Below are 13,275 nucleotides of genomic sequence, written 5' to 3' on the forward strand. Positions count from 1 at the left end.
GCAGGTGTCAACACATGTAAGAGTACACAGATTCACTCTTCCAAACTATTCCTGTTGCTTGCACCTGTAGCTCACTGCCCGGTTATTATTGTTCCTAGACATTCAGTGGAGATTAGTTTGCCGGGAGAAATCGTGGCTGCCCCATCCCTGGAAGTGTCCAAGGCCAGGTTGGACGGGGCTTGGAGCAACCTTGGATAGTGGAAGGTGTCCCTACCCATGGCAGGGGGTTTGGAACTGGATGACCTTTAAGGTCCCTTCCAGCCCAAACCATTCTAGGGTTCTATGAGTCAACACAAATACATATAGCAAAGGGAAATGAAACGAGTAAGCACCAAATTAACCACTCCAGTGGGATGGTTCATGGGTGAGGGGACCTGGCAGTGTGAGGGGGGCAGATTCTGTCCTGACCTAAACAGGACCTTTACCCTATTGATTGTCAAAGTGCTTGTCTATAGTGGAGCTAGAATAGCACAGTGCTTTAGAGGTGAAATGCTGCTTTTTCTGTGCTAACTCTTCCTGGGACGTCAGTAGATCCTTCTGCAGTGACAAACCACCGAATCTTCAGCGTTACCAGCAACAGTTTTGAAATGTCCTGGCATGTCACTTCTCCTCTGAACCACACTTTCCAAGTCCAAGTGTTCAAGGGCCAGGAGACTGTCCAAGACCTGAAGACAGAGGAAATGAAAATGGATGTGTCTCATCTGGAAGCAGGTGTGATGTATTCAGTCGAGGTCCGCTATGAAACATGTGGAAAAACCATCATCTCCCGTCAAAGTGTTAAAACAGGTAAAAGAGACACCTTCAAATATACATGCATTTTAAGATATATTAAAATAGATATACAACTTAAAATATATTCCCTCTCTCCTTCCTTCTCTCTCCCTGAAGCTGCTCTCCCTTCACCTGCAGTTCAGCAATGATCCATTTGGTCCTCGCTGAACAACATTTCCCATCATCTTCACATTTCATCACTTTTTTTCCCAGCATTTATCCAAGCCAGACTATAAAGCACTAGTTGATAAAGCAGTGCTGGAGCTGACTTAAACTATTACAGACATCAGGCTAATCTAGAATTCTTCTCTTTTGCCTTTCTTTGGTGCCTGGCACTGCATTCTGCTGCCACTCGTCTCCCATCAGGCCCCATTTTTCCTGGCTGATGCCTGTGGCTAGCAAGAAATCCAGTCAACTGGTTTGTCAAGGGCTCAGCTGAGCTAACAAAAGTGCCAGGAGGAAGGGCAGATTCAGCTGAATAAAGGATTAAAGGGAATAACAAGAGCTGAGTAAGAAAGCTTACAGACTACCTGCCCAGTTTGGTTCAAGTAACCAGTGATGGTGGCTTCCTGTGTGTTGATCAAACATAATTTTCCTTTTCCTTTGGCCTTAAATTATTTCCTAGGCCTTCATGCAAATAAAGAAATAAATCTCTCCCCATTTTTTTTTTTTTGAAGAGCAGGCAGTGAAGTATTTATTACTGACCACAGTGAGACTGCTGCTGTTCATGTTTATCCATAAGAGCCTTCCCTTTGATCAGATGAAGGATGACTCCAGTTTGGGTCAGAAGGAAATTACTCCCTTTGTAGAGGGAACGTAGGAGGTCTAGTGGTTATGAAAACAGAGGGCTGAACTTCAGAATGTGAAGCTGGAGCCCTTGAGAAAAAGAAAAGTTTTCCAAAGATCAGTCCAAAGAGTAACAGCCTCAGACTGTTTATACAGGCTACAGCAGTTATAGATTCCTTGGCTCTTGGTTTTGGCTCCTGTGCTCCTTATGTTATCTGTCAGGGCTCACCAGAGAAGTTCCATGCACTGCTTTTTGTTATATTTTCACTTTAGGAATATATTTATTATCCATACTACCAAGACGAGGAAAATAAACAAAAATATTTTGATTGGTGGGCCAAAATGAACTTACTGGCAATTCAACCCTGGATGTAATTTCAAGTCAGGAGTTATGTAGGGTCAGGTCCAGATATGAGTATACCCACATATAAAGGTATGTGTATACCCAGTTTTCATGTAGTAGCAATCAGGTACCTCAGTGTCTCTATGGGCCTGAGGTAAGTGCATCTTCTCAATGTGTAGGACACTCGTAGCAGCCTTTTGGCTGTATTTTCTTTATTTAATATCAAACTCTCTCAGTTTCATCCTCCCTTCTCCTTCCATCATCTGAGATTTTGGTCTGGGTACATCAGTTTTGACTGAATCCTTTCCTCTCCTCCTTTCTCAGTGTGTGTTTTAATGTTGTGTCCTACAGAGGCCCAGATATTTGATGTTACTCTAAGGATTCTCAACTACAACTTCACTGATGATTTCCATAATTCCAGCAGCTCAGCATATGCAGAATTTTCAAGGCTGTTTCTTACAGAGGTAACATTAAAATATCTGTGGGTAATATATTTTTTTTCCATTTAAGATTCATTTAGTCTACTAGAGGACTTTATGCCTGGCTGAAATATCCCTTGAAAATTATCATGCTGCTTCCTGTGACCTTTCTTTATAATTAAAACAAAATTCAACTGACTAGACATATCAAGCCCCTGGCCTTGTTAGCAATGGAGCCAGTGAGAATTTTCCCCCACAGAAGAGTAAAGGAATTATAAATGCAGGCATGCAACAGGATCTTGGATCTTTAGTTTGGCAATAAACTCACACTGAATTGACTTGAGGCTTTTTAATGGGTTATTGAAATGACATTCCTGGCATTCATTTCAGCGCTGTTGTCTCAATAAATGTCTGACTGCTCTCAAAGCTCTTTCTTCTTTTAGGAAAAGTGGCTGGATCAGGCTTTCTCCTCCAGCCACGTTCACTGCCTGCACAATTGTAGCCACTGTCCATGCTCAGGTGTAACCAGCCACAAACAAAACTTGAGTCATGAAGCCCATTACAAGCTCTCGGCTTCCCAAAAAAGGGGGGGGAGTTTCAGATGGAGCAATCTCCTACAGTTTTGCTGCAGAGAACAGGGCCCATACAGAGGAATTGGGATCTCCATCCAAAATGAGACTTTCCCAAAACAAAGGGTGACTCATAAATATAAGTAAATTTAAATCTGGGAAAAAAACCCAACACCAATAATGGAGCTTTACTTTCAAAGGCAGCAGGGGAGAGGATTTGCCTATGAGAAACTGCAAGCTGAACCTCCTGACACGGTTTCATTTCCCACGGTTGCAAATTGTTCACTTTTGTTGTGTAGGAGGATTTTGGTGAGTGAATCTTCTCTGAGACTAATGCAGATCTAATTGGCATCATGGGGTTGTGAAGGAAAAGGAGCATTTCCCATCTGTGCTGTCTCTGCCTCCCTGGGTGTTTGGGAGCATAACATCCCCCTCTCACTTCCTCTCTCCTCCTTTTCTTGCCTCCCCACCCTGACGTGAGCTTAGACCAGTCAAACAGCTTGTTTGTAGGAATTTTTTGGAGCAAACTCTGACTGAATGGGAACGAAGCTGTGCTGATTTATGGCTCTGCAATGCGTGCTCAAAGGCATGTTTTGAGGTGTATGAAGGAACAAAGGCTCAAGCAAGGAGCTGCCTTCTAGAGGAGTAAGGAAGAACTTCCAATTCTTGCACAGCTCAAATATTGACAGCAGTGTGCCAGCCTTGTTGTTCAGAGCAATGCCATTTGTTCAGCTGATGTGACTGCTCACCAGGCTGGTAATTAACCATGGTGTAATTGTGATATTGCCTTGAGGCTGGGCTGTCTCAAACACATTTTATTGAAGTTATCCACCACCATTTTTCTTGTCTCTCACCCTGAGATTTCTTTATTATTGGACTCAGCTGCAGGATGAACTTGAACTGGTGAGTTCCAAATACTCCTTAGGAACTATACCTATGCCTACAATAGTAAATGAAATATTTCCTGAGCCGTTCTCTGGCACTAACCCTAACTGGCACAAACTAGCCTGCATCCATGCAATTGGGTCTCCCAAAACACAGTGGTCACACTGGGATTGCCTGTTGGGACTGGACCCAGGGTTGTGGCAAAAGGCAAACCCTCCCTGGGGGACTCCTAGCTGGTAGTAGTCAAAATCAAGCCAGATGCTGGTCAAGGCACAGGGGAGATGATCCAATTCCAGATTCTGGGAGTGCAGAGGTGAGTATACAGGAGGCTTGGGACAAAACACTTGCATGACATACAGAGCTAACATGAGCTGGGCCAGTTCTGCTCTGGCCCAGGCAAACAGGACCAGGAGGGAACCTTCTCCCTTGAGCCAAAATGAAGTTTGGTTTGTAAGATCAGTGGTCAGATGGATACCATTTTCAAAGGGTGTACCACGGAGACTCACATTACTTTGGGCCTCAATAATCTCTGAGAAGTAAAGATTTCTGAAATGCTTTGGCACTTGTTTTACAACATTTTCTATGTTGTGCATACATAAATCTTTAAAAATGTAGCATCCTAATTGAGTTTTAAAGGAGGTTTTCCTGTTGGCTTCCTAATTGTCGATGCTTCTCTCCCTTTGCTCAGCTTGAACATTCATTTCCACCTGACATTTCTGCTTTATACAAATCTGGGAAGCTGAAATTGCAGATTGAATCCCTGCAGGCTGGAAGTGTCATTGTGAGGCTCAGAATCACTGTGCAGGATCCTGAGCTTCCAGTCAATGCCTCCACATTTGCCCCAGTGCTTTCCTACCTGCACAACAGTTCCATGATTTTGGTGGATCAGCAAAACACTGCAGTAGGAGGTAATTTTTATTATTATTATTTTTCTAAAGAAGAAAACAGGGTTTTTGCTTTGATCACACTCACCAGTATTCTTCACAAAATGTGCTTTATAGGGAGAAAAAATATGTGGTTTGTTGGAGGGAAAACCATGATGTGACAGCTCCTCCATGAGCTTTATCCATAAGCCTGGAAGGGTCAGGCAAAGGAGTATTGGCTGTCCCCAGGTACCTGCAGGCACTGCTTCCCTCCAGTGTTTTTAAGGAGTTGAGCCCTTAGTTTCCCTATTTATTTTCCTCCCTCTCCTCTCTGTCCCCAGTTGGAAGTTTGCCATATCTTTCTCATGCTGAATTGCAGATAGGATTACTGTGGAATATTTGCAGCCTTTGGATACACACTCCCTCCAGACAGTTTTGTGCTTCAAGACTGTGGGGCTGTGTTTGGGCCAGGGTTTAAGAAAAGAAATCTAACATCTTCACTCTGGAAACCCGGCCAGAGAAATTCCCAAATGTCCTTCCTGTAAATAGGACTAAAGAAACACACATGGAATTTATGTTAAACGAGGCCTTTGTTTGATCTTCAGCAATCACCATTTTTATCTTCAAAGGACTAAGTTCTGGCTTCAGGTTTCCCAGCTGGCAGAGACAGCCAGAGTTCAGAAAGTTGCCAAAGCCAACAGAATAGGTTATTCTTCTCTCCCAGTGTGTTGAGCCCTTAAAAGCTTATTTACTGTGAGCAGGGAAAACTCCTTCTGGAGTCTTGAAGGTGCAGAGCATGTGGAGGTTAAGGAGAACAGGACAGGAAAAAAACAGAAGAGACAAATTGCATCCAAAGGCCACAGATATCCCAGTGGCAGCAGATACTGAATTGCAAGATGCTGATGTGTGCCAAAATACTTTACAATTGTTATTGATCCTGGGACGGAGAGTGTGGAGGAGGAAGGTAATAGCTCTGGACTGTCACTTGGATTGCAGAAAAGCAGGTGGCTTCCAGTAGCACCACTCTCATCCAGGAGCATGGCCAACTCCTCCACTCCTCCTTAGGGGCAGAGAAAACGGGTTATTTCTTAGCTCTGCCCAAAGGAACATTTGTTTGACATGAGTTTCCTAAGTCAAATGTGGAAAATAAGGAGTGAAGAACACGAAGGAAAGATTTGTATAATGGGGCGTTTTTTGCTTCCTGACCCTTGAGAGCCCCAGGATGTGACCTTTGGCAGTAAACCCAGTAATCCCACAGGGGGATCCTCTGTGGAGCCTGGCCACCACAAGGCTTTGTGCTTGGTTTAGTGACAGTGAGTTCAACCGTGAAAAGCAGGGATGAGAAGTCAGAAGGGAGAGAACAACTGAAGGGAGTGGAGGAATTGCATCTCTCTTTGAAGATGCATAAATTATTAAGTTTATTGCCATGATGAATAGAGACAATAAAATCTGTTGTGTGAGGCATGGTAAGAAAAGAGAAAGGGATGTGTGGTGAGTCAGGCCCAATATCACATCCTCAGTAGCAGCCAGGAGCCAATTCCTGGAGAACTGTAAGAGTACAGCAAGTGAAGGTGATGCCTCTCACCACTACTCTGACCCACCAACTGTTTTCAGCTCCAGGACTGCCTGAATCCAAAATGATTCCTTTGGGTTTCTTCTCCAGTGTGTTTCCTGTGAAATCATGCTTTTAGCAGGCTTTCAGCACCTGCAACATCATTAGGCAAGGAATGTCACAGATTTTTACCCACTGCATGTGTCCCTTACAAATATAATGGGTAATCACAGCGAACACAAAGGTGGGGTTTTTTATAATTTTCAGAGCAGGACTGTTGGTTGAGGGGTGTGTGTGTAGGGAAGTGCCAAATGTGAAAGGCCAGAGAGATGCCAAGAGAGCAGAAAGAGAGCACAGAGCACACCTTGGCTGAGGTGTGATGGTTATAGAGATAAAAAGAGCTGTGTGTTTGTGTGTGTGTGTACCTACATGCCAGAGTGATGTACTAGTGCCAGTGAGCACTGAGATGGGAACAAAAGTGTTTTGGGCTGATGCATGATTGAGTGTGGCCATCAGAGGTGAAGGAATTTGCTTAAAAAGCCGTGTTAAGTGAGGAGAAAGGAAACCCTCAGAGACAATGGAGCCAGTGAATGTAAGTTATTTGGCAATTAGCACGGGATGGTGTGTGAAGCCATCAGGAGTCGCAATTACTTCACAGCACAGTAAGGAATTAATGAGAGCACTTTCATTGCTGGTGTTTAGTCAATCCTGCACTTTTCTGTATTCCCTCTAAGTGGCTTAGGCTGTAATATAATAAGCAGATGCTGGCCACAGGCACATGAAGTTGTCTGATGGAGGCTATCATGGACACAACAATTAGCTAATGACAAAGAAAGGAAAAGAACTGAAGTATTATCTGAAAGGAAGTAAAAGGGGAAGGCTGTCTGCAAGCAGAAAGAGGAGTGCATGTATGTGCATGCACACAGAATGGGGCATTCCTTTGTTTAGGACAAATAATCATAGTCATTAATCTCTGCCTGTTTGCAGAACAAGCATTTGTGCTAATGTGTTGTTCAAAACAATTTTCTGCCTCTGATTAGAATTATTTGTCCCAAGACACAGTTTTCAGTCTGGTTTGCTGCTCTCCCTCTCTCACAGCCCTGAGGCAGGGAAGGTGTATCCATGAGGGAGTGCACACAGGGAGGGCTCACGTGGGATTCACTGACATTATTCATGTCCAAAGCACTAACTCAGCCTTTGCAGGTTTGCTGGAACAGGGTGTGAAAAGCAATACAAGACATCAGACATGAATCCCTCCAGAGCGAAGAGACTCAGCATTAAAATAGGTCTATAATTGCATGAAAGAAGCATCTCTAACTGATTCAGAGCAGCTGAAACCAGACATAAGGGACATCCTTAGAGCATATCCATGCACTGATGAACCAGAAGCTATTTTCTGAGACTACCAGAAAGAGGGTCACAGTTTTACAGTATTACATTTGAGAAGAAATCTTGTGTAAAAAGAGATTTTGCCCTTAGCCCTTCCTTTGTTAAGAATGGAAGAGTGCTTCCCGTGGGAGTTATTTGCATTTACTTTTTATTTGATGCGGAAGATTATTTGGATTAAGTCTCTATTTAATGTTCACTAGCTACTAGTAGCTAATGGTAACAGATCTATTAATTTCCTGATGTATCTGGAGGTACTGCACACAGAACTTGGTATAGTGTGTGCTTTTGATATGGCTATAGCACAAACCTGCAGTATTTTTTGTCACTTCAAGTAAGTTTTTACTTCTAAAAATAATTGTTAAAGAAGCCTTTACACAGAGAAAATATTTTTCAGAGTACAAGAGCAAAACTTTTATATCTGAGAGGATAACCATGCAGATAGTGTGTTCCATCACTCAGCTTGGCTGACAGATAAATGATGCAAAAGGAAGACCACATTAATAAACTTAAAAATGACTGCTTTATTATTATTTTCATCTTAATGCAGCCAGAAGGGAGGCTTTCTGACCCATGTTCTTGTTTTGGTCTGCAGACTGGGATGAATGTGCTTCTCACACCGAGAATGACTGCTCTGTGTTTGCAGAGTGTATCAATTTGATGGGCTCCTACATGTGCAGATGCAAGACAACCATGGATACCAATCCATCCAGACCTGGAAGGAACTGTGAGGGTGAGCAAAAGACTGGCATGTGGTTTTTCTTTGCCATGAAATGTTGGAATAAGTTGTGGGGTTTTACCTCTGCTTTTATGCCATCTGTTCATGTAATTGCACCTTTGCAGTCTCTGGCTGAAAGATTGTATCTGATCTGTCTCTGAACCTTATATATATATACCTCTTCAGATGAAATCCCTCTGAAATAACTGACTGATGAGCAACAAGGAGTAATTTTTCCTCTTTTGGTGTGTCTGTGGCTAATTTCCTCCCACTGTAAAGGTCCATGGCCTGGCAAGCAGAAGAGGAGACCCAGGAATCAAATCTGCCTCTTTGTGTAGTCACAAAGAAGATTCAGCCCTATAAAACCCACATATGCTACAGGGTGTTAATGAATAGCCAAGAGCTGTTTCTGCAATGTTCTAACATGTGGTTGAGGGGCCTTGGTATCATTTTCAGGTCAGACCCCGGTGCTTTCTCTTCCAGCCTGAGGTCCCATTTAAATGTGTTTCCTGTGTTGTAGGTGAGATTGTGGATCCTCTGGCTGAAACAATGGCTCCTGAAACAAGAAACAGCACAGAGTTTGCTCCTGAAGAAGGAAGCCCTGCAGGTCTTGCATCTCCTGCTGCCACTGAGACAGCGGCCTCTTCGCTGCCCCTGGGTGACAAACAAGTGTGTCCCACCAGTGCTCCTTCAGCCCCTTGGAAAAAAGGTCTGGCAGCACAGGTGGGCTTTGACAGCCCCAAAGCCACGGGGACCACAACCAGCAAGGCACTGGCTGTGAGCACAGCAAGTCGGGCAGACACAAGTCCATGGCAGCAAAGCTCCCTGGAAAAGGCTTCCCCTGGAGCACCACAGCCAGAGGCTGCTCTCACAGACATTCCCATGGGCACAGCTGGGCAGGAGCAACTCAGCTCCCCATTGCTGGCATTTCCAAATCAAACAGCCTCTGCTACCACCAGAATTCCTGGTGTGCCCCAGGCCAGCTCTCGAGGTGGCCCTGGCACAGCTCTGCTGGCCACAGGGAATGCTGGTGTTCCCACCCTCAACGCCACTCTTGGAGCAGATGTGGAGGTGGCAAGAGAAAACAGCTCTTGGTCCCAGGAATACACTGGATCCCTGGGGTCTCCAGCTTTTCCAGGTGCCTCTCCAGCTCCCAGCCTGATGCCAGGCCCAGCTATGGATCACAGTGAGTATGGTGGGGATCCACACCCACAGTAATTCAGCTGTGTGAGAAGCAAAGCCTCTCTCAAAGTCAACAAAGATGCACGGCTGGAATCAGAGCTCTGGGATGAAGGTGTCTGCAACTAGTTTTTCGGTGTCAAAATTGTTTTCCTGCAGGAGCTGGCACTTTTTTTTTCTAAATCAGCTTCTCAAAATGATTTCTCTTCCTGGCAATTTGGCGGTTGGTTTTATCTGTGTTACATTTCTTCATCTCGAAGAGGAGGAAACCCATAATAGAGGAGGAAGCACAAATAGGAGGAAGCACTCAGGATGCACTGAGCGTGGCTCATCACAGCATTTGCTGCTTGTCCTTTTGCCACACATCTTGGTTTCTCCTGCATCCTCTGGCACCAGGGCACTGCAGCAGCAGCTGCCTATAGAGTTAACTTAGAGAGCCAGGGAGGCAAACGACCTGCCTTCCTATTCCTCTCACCAGAGGATGATGAGTCAGAGTCCCCCATAAATCCCCTGTGAGGCAGGAGCTGCCTGGAAACCTGTGAGATGTTTTTTCAAGAGCTGTAACTGAGAATAACAAGGCTGTCGGAGAGGGCTTAATCTGTTTGGGTTTGGGCAGATGTGTTGCAGCTAATTAGGGGATTTTTCTGTTGGTCGGGGCTGAATCATATTTCAAAGTTACAGTCAGACTTGGTCTTTAAAACTACAGCTTTTTTTGGGATAGGAATGCTGCTGTCTCTGCCTATCACTAGATGTATTTTCTTCTGTAGTGTGTTTCTATTCAGTAGTTATTTCAGATTTCTTTCTGCTTATCTTTATTCTCTCTCGGTGCCCTCCTCATCTCTCTCATCCCAAACCATACTCACCTCTGCTCTTTCCTCTCTCCCTCCCCTATGATCTCCTGTTTATGGTGGTCTCCCCTTATCCAGCTCTGCTTCTAGTTCTCCCTCATTCCTTTCTCCCTGGAAAATCATTTTTTCAGCCGTGTAAGGCCAGTTCTGCTGCTCCTCCAGCCTCTCCTACCCCCAGCCCTACTCACCAGTGCCAGGGTGACCATTCCTGCCACCCTGACAGGCTCTGGGCAGCCCTGCCAATGCCCTGCTCAGCTTCTGTCTTCTCTCTTCCTTGGCTCTGCTTGGCATGGATGAAACCTGGAAGAGAGATGGACAAATACTTGATTTGGGACCTCAGTGGTCAAAGAGAGGAAACAGATAATTTTGGGCTGAAAAGCCTGTTATGCTGAACTGAAAACCTTCACTTACAGCTTTGCTTTGTCTTCCCCTGCCCCCTTTCAGTGTAGGGATGAGTAAAAAAATGGGGGGTTTTGTTTGTTTTTAATGAAAACAATTTTTTTTTTTAATATCAAAATCTAATTTTAACCGACCAAAAAATAGAGGTAATTTTTTTCAACTGGAAAAAAAATTGAAGAATTCTACACAAGTTCAGTTTATAAAAAAACTGTTTTCTTTTCCCTGAATCAAATATTCAGCCAAGGGCCTTTGCTGGGAATGAAGCTTGTGAAGGGATTATGCCTGAGGAACAAGAGCAAGAACCACCATGGTGGCATCTCACTAGCCTGGGGCAGGAATTTAGAAGGCAAAAATCCATATTTGGTGGAGTTTAATATGTAGCTCCTCCTTGTGGCATCATCTCTGACCTGGAGGCTCAACCTCAGCCAACTCTTCATAGTCTGTCATGTCTTTTAAATATTGTTGTTGTTTTTTTTCATTTGAGAATTGTTCAGAACATTTCCCCCTCTCACCTGAGATAACTGAATGTGATTCACCCCTCAGATCCCTATGTTCACCTGACAGGACACAAGGCATAGCAAAAAAGCAAGCCCAAAATCTTGGATTGGACTGGTGGTGGAGGGGGTTCCTTCAGGATCAGAAGTATGCTGGGATAAAGGAAGCCTCCTTCAGTGACTTGCTTCAAGCAGGCATTTCTCCTCTCCCCTGCAAAGCTTTACTTGATAATTATTTCTTTTTTTCCAGATCCTGTCCCAGTTCAAATGATTATTATCCCAATGTGACTAGAACCAACTTTGCTGTAAAGTGGCCCACAGAGTTTATGCAGAACCCTGCTTTAAAATTCTTGTAAAGCAAGGTTTCAGAAATATGGGAGACTAAAACTCAGAACAGGAGTCTGACAGTCTCAGAGCTGTAACCTGGTGCCTTACACACTGTAGAAATGCAGATGGGAGTGTGTAGGGAGCGAAGCAAGCTGCTGCACCAGGGAGCAAAGACTTGTAACTTGACTCACAAACAACTTTAAACTGAATCAGATAACAGAATCCCTGAGGGTTTTCGTGAAGACTATCCCATATTTTTATAAACCATTGTAACATTAGGTCTTGGTATGCCAGGGGTGATGACCTGTCAGCAGCTGGGAGGCAGAGGGAAGATGAGTTGCTGGCAGTGGTCACAGTGTTGAGTGATGGCAGTCAACTTGCCAGGCAAGCCACTAAAAGGATGCCAAGGGTACAAACCATGTCTTGAGGAGCCCTTTTATCTGACCTCTGATCACCTCCAGTATCTGTGGTAACAGTGCCAAACCCAGAGAAACTGGGAAAACCAGCAATATCAGGAAATAAGCTAAAATGTTTGAGACTGCCTTAACGTGATGTGATTTCAGGGGGAAAGAATACACCCTGTTGGGATTCATCTTATCCCACCACAGCTGTCTAAAGTGTAGATGTCCAACCTCAGGCAGCTGCCCAGCCTTCCTCTGGTGCTGCAGTGGTTTGCCCTCTGGAGGGACTGGTGGGACAGCTAACTGAGCAACCCAGACAGAGCTGGCAGATATAAGATTTACAGAAGGTCAGTGCCCCTCTTGAGAGTCATCTGGGGCTCAGACAGGGCAGACTAAGGTGCTGGATGACTTTTGGATACCATTCAAGCTTTCTGCTGTTATGAGTTGATGCATACAGATATCCAGGTGGCCAGGCATGCTGGAGACTGTCACACCCTTGTCCATGGGCTACAATCCCTAGAACATGAATTTAAACTGTCTTTTTTTTTCTTACTTTGCAGCTGTCCAGAAGCTCAGTGGCACAGTTCGGATAACAAATGTGAAATACTCCCCAGGCTTTAGCAATACCAGCAGTGAGGAATATCAAACCTTTGCACAGCTCTTTGTTGATGAAGTAAGTGGTTTATAAGGATATGACCTGTTACCTGCCTCAAAGAAACCATGTGTATGGTCTTTCTCCCATGAAGGCTCATGTGTGTCCCTTGGCACAGCTCTGTAAAGTCTGAGTTCCCCCAACTGTCTGAGACTGCAGGATGAGTGTACAGCTGTGTTTTAGAGGAAGATAAGGGTTTGGGGGTTCTCTGGTGCCTCCATATCCTCTGCTTTTCACACCCAGTTGTACTGGATTATTGATTTCCTCCAGGGGTGTGGTGAAAAGTTAATGGAACTTGCAAAGAGCTCTGCTACCTTTGCCCTGCACAGCACTAGATTAATTAACTGTATGATTGCTATTACCCTTTGTTATAGTACCTCAAGGCTGACAGTTCTTATAATCATCCTTGTTTTTGTAGCCCCGTATCTGGAAAGGGAAAGGTTTCTTGTCATGTCACCTCTGCTCTCAGTTCTGATTAGAGTGCAGGATATCAAAGCACACAGTGATATCCTCTGCACATTTAACACTCTCAGAATTCTCAGGCATTGGCTTTGACAGTATCACTCTTCTAATTTTGTAGGGAATTTGTTTTGCTCCTTTGGTGCTCACTCAGACACACCCGCGCCTGAAAAAACCTCCGGTTGTGCTTTATTGTCTTCCTTATCTCCCCTTTACTGTCTGTT

The 13,275-nt window shown here is 44.4% G+C and overlaps 1 protein-coding gene across 1 annotated transcript in view; it reads left to right on the forward strand.

Annotated features, from left to right (window-relative positions):
- The window catches only part of UMODL1 (uromodulin like 1), a 44,552-nt gene that overhangs the window by 13,020 nt on the left and 18,257 nt on the right, over positions 1–13,275 (forward strand). The window contains exons 7-12 of the mRNA XM_025896233.2: positions 532–786; positions 2,252–2,364; positions 4,462–4,681; positions 8,170–8,307; positions 8,813–9,478; positions 12,501–12,613. Of these exons, the coding sequence (XP_025752018.2) occupies positions 532–786; positions 2,252–2,364; positions 4,462–4,681; positions 8,170–8,307; positions 8,813–9,478; positions 12,501–12,613 (1,505 nt within the window). The remainder of the gene's footprint in view (positions 1–531; positions 787–2,251; positions 2,365–4,461; positions 4,682–8,169; positions 8,308–8,812; positions 9,479–12,500; positions 12,614–13,275) is intronic.

The sequence above is a fragment of the Manacus vitellinus genome, unplaced genomic scaffold (genome assembly GCF_001715985.3).
Source record: "Manacus vitellinus isolate BGI_N305 unplaced genomic scaffold, ASM171598v3 scaffold_7_pilon, whole genome shotgun sequence".
NCBI classification, from domain to species: Eukaryota; Metazoa; Chordata; class Aves; order Passeriformes; family Pipridae; genus Manacus; species Manacus vitellinus.